The 13,342-nt window shown below is 42.1% G+C and overlaps 1 protein-coding gene across 1 annotated transcript; it reads right to left on the reverse strand.

Moving 5' to 3' along the window:
• Window positions 1–564: 564 nt before the first annotated feature.
• On the reverse strand, window positions 565–11,191 carry LOC107826213 (uncharacterized). Its single transcript, XM_075227419.1, has 3 exons — window positions 10,979–11,191; window positions 8,861–8,913; window positions 565–931 (listed from the first exon to the last, which is right to left on the reverse strand). The coding sequence occupies exons 1-3, from the start codon at window positions 11,189–11,191 to the stop codon at window positions 565–567; spliced, it is 633 nt and encodes a 210-aa protein (XP_075083520.1).
• Window positions 11,192–13,342: the final 2,151 nt, after the last annotated feature.

Below are 13,342 nucleotides of genomic sequence, written 5' to 3' on the forward strand. Positions count from 1 at the left end.
CTCGCTTGGCTTCAAAACTTAACACATGACTATCAGAAGACTAAAATAAATCATAACATAACCCTCTTATCATGTTAATAACCCTAGTCTCACCCCAAAGGTACGAGTTATAATATTCCCAACTTGTCGACTTTCGACCAAACATTATTTTCTTCATATCCTTTAGGTTTTGAACCTTCCAAACCTCTTTGTACTTGTTGTTCATGATCTTCAATATTTGTAACCTCTAAGGTAACATGATAATTTACTTTATATACTTTCAAAGATGATCTCATTTTTGATCTTACATCAGTTTGCTTACGATGCACTTTTACGTACGAAAATATGGGGTGTAACATCATTCCCCCCTTAGGAACATTCATCCTTGAATGTTTACTCTTAGAAACTTGGGAAATATTTCCCAGAGTCTCCTCTATACACTAGACTAAAACCAACCTGTACGCAGCTAGAAAACGTACTATACATGCCACACATGGCCAATGTCTATAAACACTTTGCCTCACACGGCCGTCAATCATAAATAGTGAAAGTCAAAAATAAGAGCTTACCTGATGAACTACTGGCCTAAATAGAGCAGTGCTGAAGTATCCCATCACGAGACATATCTTCGGTTTGAAATAGATGGGGGTATTTAGACTTCATTTCTCCCTCCGCTTCCCATATCATCTCTTCCACGTTCTTGCTTCTCGATAAAACTTTCACGGAGGTTAACTCCTTATTTCGTAGCTTGCAAATTTGTCGGTCTAGGATGGAAACTGGAACTTTCTCATATGATAAGTCCTCTGTGATCTGTACATCATCAGTGGGCACCACTGGGGTAGCATCCCCAATGCACTTCCATAGCATAGATACGTGAAAACCCGAATGGACATACTTCGATTCTGAGGGCAAATCTAACTTATAAGCTACTCGGTCCACTCTTGGAATAAACCTATAAGGCCCAATATAACATGGGCTAAGCTTGCCTTTCTTGCCAAACCTCATCAGGCCCTTCATAGGCGACACCTTTAAGAATACTAGTCATGAACCCCGAACTCTAAGTCTCATCTTCGCACGTCAGAATATGACTTCTAACGACTCTGAGTTGTCAACAGTAGCTCCTGGATAAGATTAACTTTTTCTATGGCCTACTGAACCAAGTTTGGCCTATGTAGCCAGATTCTCCAACATTAACCCACCCTATAGGAGATCTGCACTTACGCCCATACAAAGCCTTATACGGAGCCATCTGGATACTAGAGTGTTAACCGTTATTTTATGCAAACTTGATAAGAGGTAGATGTTCATCCCATCATTTTTTAAAATCCAATACACATGCTCATAACATATCCTCAAGTGTTTGAATTATGCGCTCGGCTTGTCCATCAGTCTGTGGATGAAAAGGTATATTGAGATTCACCTAAGTCCCTAGACCTCTCTGAAATGACCTCCAGAAATGCACTATAAACAGGTCCCCATGGTCAGATATAATAGATACTGGTACTCTGTGTAGCCGCACTACCTCCTTAATATATACGTTCACATAATCTTTGGTTGTATATGTAGATCTGACCGGTAGCAAATGGGCTAATTTCGTGAGCCTATCGACTATCACCTATATAGAATCGAACTTACGATGCGAACTAGGCAAACTTGTGACAAAGTCGATGTTTATCGCCTCCCAATTCCACGTTGGGATCTCTATAGTCTGCATTAGCCCTCCGGGGTTCTGGTGCTCTACCTTGACCTCTTGGAAACTAGGACATTGGGCGACAAAATCAGCTATGTGCTTCTTCATATCGTTCCACCAGTACACGTCCTTAATGTCATGATACATCTTTATCGACCCAGGATGAATGGAGTACCATGAATAATGTGCCTCTGACATAATCCTGTCTCATAGCCCTGCTACTTTTGGGACACACAGACGACCCCTGTATCAGAGAACCGCATCTTCCTTGAGCTCTAACAACGGTTTCTTCTGCTACGAAACTCGCTCTCTCAACTCGAACAACTCTTTGTCCTCGTACTGCCTCTCTTTTACTTCAGCTATGAGAGATGATTTTGTAGTGTTTTGGAGTACAACTCCACCATTGCCAAAACCTACTAACTGAACCCCCAAACAACCCAATTGATGAATCTCTCTAGCTTGTTCTCTTTTTTTAGCCTCTACATGTGCTAAGCTACCCATAGATCGACGACTTAAGGCATCAACTACAACATTATCTTTCCCTGGATGGTAGAGAATGTTAACGTCGTAATCTAGCCATAACCTCTATTGCAAATTCAACTTCTTTTGCTTGAAGATATTTTGCAACCTTTTTTTTAATGTAAATACATCCACATGTACACTATATAAATAATGCCGCCATATCTTAAGTGCATGGACAACCGCAGTGAACTCGAGGTCGTGGGTCAGATAATTCCTCTCGTGCTTCCTCAACTGCCTTGAAGCATACAAAATTAGCTTTGGATGTTGCATCAGGACACATCCTAAGCTGACACCTGAGGCATCACAATACACGGCATAACCCTCTAGACCCTATGGATGTGTTATAACTGGAGCGAAGGTCAACTTGTTCCTAAGCTCTTGGAAACTCCGCTCGCAAGCCTTTGTCCACTAAAACTTAGCTGCTTTCTGAGTCAGCTTCGTCAATGGTGCCGAAAGGAAGAAAAACCCTCTACGAACTTCCGGTAGTAGCCTGCTAAGCCTAGAAAGCTATGAACCTCTATCGGAGTGGTAGGTCTAGGCCAGGATTCACGACCTCTATCTTTTGAGTGTCTACCTTTATACCTTCATGGGATACAATGTGCCTCAAGAATGCTACAAACTTCAACCAGAATTCACATTTAGAAAACTTAGCATACAACTTACGATCATGGAGGGTTTGGAGTACCACTCGCAGGTGGTCTACATGCTCCTCCTCTTAATGTGAAGAAACCAAAATATCATCAATAAATACTATCGCGAACAGATCTAAAAATGGCTAGAATAAGATATTCATCAAGTCCATAAATACGGTGGGGGCATTTGTCAACCCGAAGGACATGACAAGGAACTCGTAGTCGCCATATCGGGTCCTGAAGGCTTTCTTCAAAATATCATTCTCCCTAACACTGACCTGGTAGTACCCCGACCTCAAATCTATCTTTGAAAAGGCTCTAGCCCCCTGCAACTGATCAATCAAGTCATCGATCCTTGGAAGTGGATACTTATTCTTAATAGTTACCTTCTTCAGCTGCCTATGATCGATACACATCCTCAGCGAGCTGTATTTCTTCCGCACAAACAATACCGGTGCACCCCAAGGTGAGGTACTGGGTTAATGAAACCTTTCTCCAACAAATCTTTTAACTGCACCTTCAAATCCTTCAATTCGGCAGGTGCCATTTTATAGGGAGGGATGGATATTGGTTGAGTTCTCTGAAGCAAATCGATGCTAAAATCAATATCTAGATCAACTAGATTGGGATGAGGTCTGACAACTACAGACTTTCACCGTACAACCTCGATAAATCCATCTAGCAATAATCCATTCTCCGATCGGTGTAGATACCACAAAAGGATCAGTCAGTATTTCAGGCACTATACCAAACTTCCCCACGACAAACGGGGTAATATACGATAAAGTAGATCCTGGGTCTATCAAGGCATAAGCATCGTGAGAGCAAATGGTCAATATACCCGTTACACCGTCTGGTGAAGACTCATGGTCCTGTCGCCCCGCTAAAGCATATATACGATTCTGATTACCGCCTGAACTGGAACCTCTACCTCTGCCTCGACCTTTACCAGTCGAAGACTGAGGCTCGCGCCCTGAAGGATGCGCGAACAGAGATGATCCTACTGCTGAACCGTTGGTTCTGCCATATGCCCAGAATCTCTATTTGGGAAATCTCGCATCATATGCCCCGTATGCCCACATGTGTCACGCCCCAAACTTAGGGAGCGCGACCGGCGCTCAACCGAGAGAACCCAGCCGAGCAAGCCTATTAGACTTACTTCTACCCAAACTCATCCATGAATAAAGAGGAGATGTACTCCATTAATCAATCACTAAAAAGATTTTATTAACAACTTCCTTTTCATTCCCATTAGTAGCTTCATTCATAATTTCCAAAACATTACGAGTTTATAGAATTAATGAAAAACATAATTTCCAAGTACCAACATTTCTAGTTCAATTCCCAACATCAACCATAACCCACAACCTGTCTACGGAGCCTCTAAATACAATAGAAGAGTAATATGGAAATGCCGGCAACAAGGCCCCGGCTATACCTCAAAACACTGTACATGAGAAACAAAAGATACATGACCCCGAAACGAAGTGGGGCGCACCAAATCAGCTGAAAAGAGTGTACTACTATCATTGATCAATGCCACCTGCTGAAGAACCACCTGCATCCATTAAAGATGCAGCGCCCCAGCAAAAGGGACGTTAGTACTGTCGAATAGCACTAGTATGTATAGCTAAAAATCCTCTTTCAAAATAGAATGCCCATATAAGAAAAGGAAATACATAGAAAAGCAAGTCACAATCAACAATATCCAAACGTCCAGTTAAAACATAACAATTTTCAAAATACAAACTTCATATATAATTTTGGTTGGGAGATCATTAGCACCGATATACCACCGTCTTTGTTAGCACGGAGTCCGATCACGCCCGATCGGCTAGGCCATCTCCCCACGAACAATGTGGTTTGACATGTGATGTGAAAGAAAGTTGTTACCAATAGTAGTACCACCATATGCGCAATATGGCATCTGATCTCCACCCGATCAGCTAGGCCACCTTCCCACATATGCCGTGCGGGTTGACTTTTCCAATCCACAAAGGTTCCAGTTTCATCCCAATTAAGGGAGATAATATCACAATTCACCCCTACACGGGCACGTGTAGTTTCAGGTATGGGCCTTATGACCCACCCTTCCTCGGTATTGCTAATGATGCTCCCAAAAATAGTTTTGATTTGATTTGCAAACAGAAATATCATAAATACAATTGTACTCACCTCAACATCTTTCACATTGTATGAATTCTCATTAGTATTTCCAGTCATTCACAACGACAATATTTCCTTGGCTCATTAGGCCATTCACAAGATTCTTTATTCCTGGCACAATGGCCGTATTTCATATTCCACACTTTCACCTCTTTCAATTTCAAAGATCACCATCAAGTATCAACATATAGGATATTTTAAAAATCATATACTTCAAATCCATTTGAAATGGAAACTTCAAACACAAATGGTTTCTTCCCAAAGAATGAAGCATACCAACCAACAATAGAAACACACAAGAAAAATTATAAACAGTCAATACACCATTTACTCTTGCAATACTCTCCCCCAGAAATGACAATGTCCAATTTTAACACATGAGTATATAGAACTCGAATCACACTGGATATATTAATAAATCAAAGCATTAGTTAAAGCAGCCACTAATGGGCATGAATTTAGTACAAAAGCTTTTAGACAATTCTATCTTTCATTGAAACACGACTCAAAGCCATAAGCTTTTAATACGTAACCCACACTTTGAGACTTACAGAAACATTATGGAATTCAATTCCAAGAGAGAAAGTTTAACCAACTTACCTCAATCACGCTTATTTAGACTCTACAATTATCCGGAACCCTTAGCAACCTCAATCTATTTTAGCAATATACAAATTGAACCCAAAATTAGGAAAACGTTCATGGTTCTAGTTCACTTTTTATTTTTCCCACACTCTTTATCACATGCATGCAAGATGAACCACCCTCATACCCATGAAGTATCACACTAATACCCCATTATAGCTATGTTTGAAATTAAGAGCTGGGGTGATGAAGCCTTACCTTTTAGGGTGAAGAATATTGGTGCTCTATTTGAATATTTCCAAGGCTTTGAGTGATGGTTGAAGATCAATTGATGAAAATTAGGCCCTCCCTCTAGAACCCTCTCTCTCTCATACTAGAAATATAAGAAATGAGCTTCAAAATAGACTAAAGGGGTGTTTTAACGGAATGGGGGTCGGGTTTTAAACTAAGAAAATGGGTGCCCCGACACTATGCGACCGCAGAAATGGCCCTTAGGGGCCTGAACTTTTGGCCCAGGTATGCGACCAGTATGTGGTCGACATACTCGTTCTGCAGTCGCATAATGCACCGCAGAACTCCCTCCGCAAAAACCCAAGAGGGATTATGCGACCGATATGCGGTTGCATAATCGACCGCAAAATGGACCTCAAGTTGGCCAAACTTACTGCTTCACTCTACGGCCATTATGCGGTCCGTAGAGTGATTATGCGGCCGCATAATGGGCCGCATAAATGCGCTTTTCCTCCAAAATGTTTCCTTTCCTTTATACTATCCTCAAACACGTAAGCCTACTCCGGCACCACGAAACCTTGAATTCACTTGCGAAGATTACAGTGCTTTACACTGAAATACTTTAAATTTTTCCGGGGTGTTACAACATGTATAACAAGCATCGGAACCTGCTCAGCATTGGCCCAAGTGTCCTCCACCACAGATGTCGCACTGCGGCAAAAATGACCATGTCTGCCCTGAACCTCATTTTTGCTGCAAACTTGACGCCCGTGAGCTCTCACCTGGTCCAGACTGAGCATATCAGTCAAACCTGTAACCCTGTAACTGAGGCGGTGGAGGCCTAGATGGACGTCCAAAGTACTGGGGACCTATAACTACCCTGAGACTGCTTCTGAGACCTGGAAACTCTCATCCTCTTACGCTGCCCTTGCTCACTCCTCTTTGTACCCTGCTGCCGACGCCTGCCACTTTCTATATTCTGTGTGAATGCCTAAATCCAGGAGATATCCATACTATCCTGCCATGCAGGGATGGCACATGCCTCAGTCAACTTTGGGGCCAACCCTGCTATAAACCTGTGGATCCTATCCCGCATAGTTGCAACTATGGATGGAGCATACATGGCCAATCAGTCAAAAAAGAGACTATACTCTCGAATGCTCATATTTCCCTAGTTGAGGGCTAGAAACTGATCGACTCGAGCCTGTCGGATCTCTCATGGTAAGTATTGGTCAAGGAAGGCATCTAAGAAATTCCCCCAAATAGCTGGAGGTGCATCACGTCTCCCGAACTTCTCCTATCCCTCGTACCAAAGGATGGCTATATCTCGGAGTTGAAAAGCTGCCAGCTCAACTGCCTCTTTCTCTGTGGCATGCATAACCCAACAGATCCTGTGAAGCTGATCTATGAAATCCTATGGGTCCTCCCTCTGATCTGTCCCTATGAACTCTAGGGGACTTAAGGCAATAAACTCTTGGACCCTTGAACTCCCAGACCCCTCAGAATATCCTACACTAGCTGATGCCCTAGCCTGTTGCTGGGTTGCTACCAACTATGTCAACAACCGCACCGCACTCCTCAAGTCCTGATCTGATGGAAGTGGAGAGGGAACTGGATGTGCGGTATCCCTAGGAATCTTCTCATGTGGTGGAGGAGCCAGTAATGGCCGAGTAGGGGTCTCGCCCTGGGCCTCATACTGGGCCCCATCTACCGGGGGTACCCTGCCGGTCCCTTCTCCCGCTGCTATATCTCTCCTCTAACTAGCCGTAGTCTTCCTAGTCACCTTCATCTTTGTAGGCAAACACCAATACGCAAGTTTAACTCAAATTTCCTATAACTCAGTTCTACAGAACTATTTAGATTTTAAAGAAGCGTAACCAACTCCTAAATGCCCTATAGTTCCCTTCTTATATAATATGGTGCACAACACATCTATAAACAAGACCCTACTAGACACGACTTGTAGACTCCCTAGGACAGAACTACTGTGATACCAAGTTTGTAACACCCCAAACCTGGGGGGCGAGACCGGCACCCGGTGCCTCACTTAACCGAGTGTACCAACTTGAGACTGAGCGACTCTAAACATACAATGTTATACTTTGGCCTTAGGGCCACATTGCAAGACAATTTGTGAAACAAAATATAAAGCTGAACGGAAACTAGCTCTGATTAGACATCAATATAAAGCTGGGCCGACAAGGCCGTCATAAATACTACAGCTGACAAACCAACAAAAATATACATACAAGGCCTACAAGCCCAACATACTACACTGACTGACATGATATGTCTACAAGCCTCTACTGATGGATGTATTGTTGTCGGAACAGGGCCCCGACTTACCCATAATATATATACATATATACACAATATGTACTCAAAACCCTAGACCCGACAACTCCGAAGGACGTGGAGCTTTCATATCAAGCTGACCACAAACAACACCTACGAAGGAGGTCTACCAGCTTGTATATCTGAACCTGCATGCATGAAATGCATCGTCCCTAGGAAAGGGATGTCAGCATGAAACAATATACCGAGTATGTAAGGAAATAAAAATATCTGTAAGCTTAAACTGAACTGATAATATAATAATAGTATGATCTAGAGATATACTTACCTGCTGATACTGATTCAACTCTCTCAATACAGTAAGTAAAATAGCTGCCCTGCCTTATAAGGCTCGGTACGTGTAACTTCTCAGCCATAGTAGGCTCGTTCGTAGGTGCTCAGCCATACTAGGCTTGGTATCTCGGCCATTCTGGGCTCGCTCATATGCGCTCGGCCACAGTAGGCTCTGTATATAACTTACCATCTGATCAGAGGTTGCCCAATAGGGGCCTACCACCGATTATAGCTCGATGGTGGTGAAAATACTGTGTGTATATATATATATATATATATATATATATATATAGACCCTCTCCTCTCTTGACTGGAAGAAGACAATACTTAACTTATTATAAAGTCCCGATAAGGGAGAATATGATAGCTTTTGAGATTAGGATACATGATCATTCCAAAATGAAGGAAATGTTTAGCCTTAACATACCTTATCACAATCTTTCCATTAACCACGCTGAACTCATCTCTTTGTACCTTAATCTACAACAACGATATAATACTGTCATTAAGATATAAAAGGTACAACTATAGCATAATAAACGACAAGCTTATTGTATATTAAAACGGGCAACATCTACCCTATAATCTTAACTTCCTCCCAATTCTAGACAACACCAAAAATACAAGAACACAACAATAACAACATATATACATCATTTTGCAATCTTATATCCATCACAAAATACTATAAAATAGCCCAACATACCCCTATCACTTCATACACAAAATGACAACCATAGTAGTGTCAAACAACCCAAATATATTACGACAAACAACCAGCCCACCACCCTGAATTTATGTGGTGTTTATCCACACCCTTTCTCCTCCAAAACTCCCTAAAATAGTATCAAAACATGCAATCCAACATTAACACGAAACAACCCACAAAATAGTCCACTACAAGTTGAATAACTCGAACTCACGGCTTCCGATCACCGTCCCATGAGTTCTTACAATTATAGAACAACTTTCCATACATTTCCAGCAGAAACAATAGATTAAAAAGAGCAATATACTTACCTTATTTGTTGAATATATCAACTCCTATCTTGGTTTTTCAAGCCCTAGGTTTTCCTCCAACTAGAACTTGAAAAGAAGAGAAAATCAATAAGGGTTTGTGTTCTATTTTTTGGGGACTATTTCAGGGGCTTATATCTGGTTATTTTGCTATATAATGAGTGTTATATATTTGAAGGAGATAATACCTTAAAATGGCTCTTTGGGTGACCCGAAATAGCCCCCTTTTTGGACATATTTAGTCCTCTCATTTAAGCAAGTAGGTGACACACCTACTTGTCACCTAGCAGTCTGTGCAGTCTCACACAAATGCATATATCTATCTATTACGATGTCGTATTGACAAACGGTTTAATGATTTAGAAAATAGACTTATAGATCTTCAATTTTATGGGTGGATCACCTCGTAACTCTAAATATATTCGGAGAAACTTACAGTGACATTTGACCGAAATTTTAGTAAAACTTATGAACGTAACTTGTGATGACTTTCATCGACTTTTGTTCCACAACTCGCTTGACTTCAAAACTTAACACATGACTATCATAAGACTAAAATAAATCATAACATAACCCTCTTATCATGTTAAGAACCCTAGTCTCACCCCAAAGGTACGGGTTATCACATTTCCAACTTGTCGACGAAATATTATTTTATTCAATTTCTTTAGCTTCTGAACCTTCCAACCCTCTTTGTACTTGTTGTTCATGATCGTCAATATTTGTAACCTCTGAGGTAACATGATAATTTACTTTATATACTTTCAAAGATGATCTCATTTTTGGTCTTACATCAGTTTGCTTACGATGCACTTTTACATACGAAAATATAGGGTGTAACATCATTCCCCCCTTAGGAACATTCGTCCTTGAATGTTTACTCTTAGAGACTTGGGAAATATTTCCTAGAGTCTCCTCTATACACTAGACTAAAACCAACCTGTACGCCGCTAGAAAACATACTATGCATGCCACACATGGCCAATGTCTATAAATAGAAACACTTTGCCTCACACGGCCGTCAATCATAAATACTGAAAGTCAAAAATAAGAGCTTACCTGAACACCTACTGGCCTGAATAGAGCAGTGCTGATGTATCCCATCTCGAGCCATATCTTCGGTTTGAAATATGTGGGGGTATTTAGACCTCATTTTTCCCTCCGCTTCCCATATCATCTCTTCCACGTTCTTGCTTCTCCATAAAACTTTCACGGAGGCTACCTCCTTATTTTGTAGCTTGCAAATTTGTCGATCTAGGATGGCAACTGGAACTTTCTCGTACGATAAGTCCTTTGTGATCTGTACATCATCAGTGTGCACCACTGGGGTAGGATCCCCAATGCACTTCCGTAGCATATATACGTAAAAACTCGAATGGACAGACTTCGATTCCGAGGGAAAATCTAACTCAAAAGCTACTCGGTCCACTCTTAGAATAAACCTATAAGGCCCAATATACCGTGGGCTAAGCTTGCCTTTCTTGCCAAACCTCATCACGCCCTTCATAGGCGACACCTTTAAGAATACCCAGTCATCAACACCGAACTCTAAGTCTTGTCTCCGCATGTCAGAATATGACTTCTGACGACTCTGAGTTGTCAACAATAGCTCCTGGATAAGCTTTACTTTCTCTATGGCCTGTTGAACCAAGTCTGGCCTATGTAGCCTAGATTCTCTAACATCAACCCACCCTATAGGAGATGTGAACTTACGCCCATACAAAGCCTCATACGGAGCCATCTGGATACTAGAGTGTTAACCGTTATTTTATGCAAACTTGATAAGAGGTAGATGTTCATCCCATCATTTTTTAAAATCCAATACACATGCTCATAACATATCCTCAAGTGTTTGAATTATGCGCTCGGCTTGTCCATCAGTCTGTGGATGAAAAGGTATATTGAGATTCACCTAAGTCCCTAGACCTCTCTGAAATGACCTCCAGAAATGCACTGTAAATAGGTCCCCATGATCAGATATAATATATACTGTTACTCCGTGTAGCCGCACTACCTCCTTAATATATACCTTTGCATAATCTTTGGCTGTATATGTAGATCTGACCGGCAGGAAATGGGCTAATTTCGTGAGCCTACCGACTATCACCCATATAGGATCGAACTTACGATGAGAACGAGGCAAACCTGTGACAAAGTCGATGTATATCGCCTCCCATTTTGACGTTGGGATCTCTATAGTCTGCATTAATCCTCTGGGGTTCTGGTTCTCTACCTTCACCTACTGGCAACTAGGACATTGGGCGACAAAATCAGCTATGTGCTTCTATATATCTTTCCACCAGTAAAAATCCTTAATGTCATGATACATCTTCATCGACCCAGGATGAATGGAGTACCATGAATAATGTGCCTCTGACATAATCCTGTCTCGTAGACCTGCTACATCTGGTACACACAAATGACCCCTATATCAGAGACTTCCATCTTCCTTGAGCTCTAACAACGGTTTCTTCTGCTACGAAACTTGCTCTCTCAACTCGACCAACTCTGTGTCCTCGTACTACCTTTCCTTTACTTCAGCTATGAGAGATGATTTTGCAGTGTTTTGGAGTACAACTCCACCATCGCCAGAACCTACTAACTGAACCCCCAAACAACCAAATTGATGAATCTCTCTAGCTTGTTCTCTTTTCTCAGCCTCTAAATGTGCTAAGCTACTCATAGATCGACGATTTAAGGCATCAACTACAACATTATCTTTCCATGGATGGTAGAGAATGTTAACATTGTAATCTTTCAATAACTCTAGCCATCGCCTCTGTTGCAAATTCAACTCCTTTTGCTTGAAGATATATTTCAAGATTTTATGATCTGTAAATACATCCACATGTACACTATATAAATAATGCCGCCATATCTTAAGTGCATGTACAACCACAGCTAACTCGAGGCCGTGGGTTAGATAATTCCTTTCGTGCTTCCTCAACTTCCTTGAAGCGTACAAAATTAGCTTTGGATGTTGTATTAAGACACATCCTAAGCCGACACCTGAGGTATCACAATACACGGCATAACCATCTAGACCTTATGGAAGTGTTAGAACTGGCACAGAGGTCAACTCTTTTTTAAGCTCTTGGAAACTCCGCTCGCACGCCTCTGTCCACTAAAACTTAGCTGCTTTCTGAGTCAGCTTCGACAATGGTGCCGAAAGAGAAGAAAAACCCTCTACGTACCTCCGGTAGTAGCTTGCTAAGCCTAGAAAGCTACGAACCTCTATCGGAGTGGTAGGTCTAGGCTAGGATTCACGACCTCTATCTTTTGAGTGTCTACCTTTATACCTTCATGGGATACAATGTGCCTCAAGAATGCTACAGACTTCAACCAGAACTCACATTTAGAAAACTTAGCATACAACTTACGATCATTGAGGGTTTGGAGTACCACTCGTAGGTGGTCTGCATGTATGGCTCGACTATGTTCGTATGATTTTTTAGGACTTGTCGGTAAGTTTGGTTGAGGTCCCGGGGGCCTCGGCTGGATTCCGAATGATTAACGGATCAAATTTAGACTTGGGAGAATTGCTGAAGGCACCAGTTCTGCTGTAATCGCACCTATGCAAGATTGACCGCAGGTGCGAACCCGCAGAAGTGAGCAATTGGGCGCAGATGTGGGGCTGGGGGACTTGGACAATGCTCGCAGATGTGACGTGAAGACCGCAGGAGCGGAGTCACTTCTGCGGAAGAATGAGCGCAGAAGCTGAAAGGCCTGGGAGGCCTGTTTGTTGCAGAAGCGGACTTGGTCCGCAGGAGTGGCTGGCAAAAGCTCTCCTTGGCCACAGAAGCAGATGCACATTTGGGTCCGCAGAAGCAGACGTGCCCGGACTAAGTTAGAACCGCACCTGCGATGGAAATTCCGCAGGTGCGGAGCCGCA

The sequence above is a fragment of the Nicotiana tabacum genome, chromosome 12 (genome assembly GCF_000715075.1).
Source record: "Nicotiana tabacum cultivar K326 chromosome 12, ASM71507v2, whole genome shotgun sequence".
NCBI lineage: Eukaryota > Viridiplantae > Streptophyta > Magnoliopsida > Solanales > Solanaceae > Nicotiana > Nicotiana tabacum.

What these genes read in the sequence shown, in the direction of transcription:
- LOC107826213 (XM_075227419.1), bottom strand. Translation starts at nt 11,191, where the DNA reads ATGGCTCCGTATGAGGCTTTGTATGGGCGTAAGTTCACATCTCCTATA. An exon ending in AGTTCGGTGTTGATGACTGG is followed by an intron (nt 8,914 to 10,978) that starts GTATTCTTAAAG and finishes TCGTTGTTGTAG; the next exon opens with ATTAAGGTACAAAGAGATGA. An exon ending in AATGGAAAGATTGTGATAAG is followed by an intron (nt 932 to 8,860) that starts GTATGTTAAGGC and finishes TGGGCCTTATAG; the next exon opens with GTTTATTCCAAGAGTGGACC.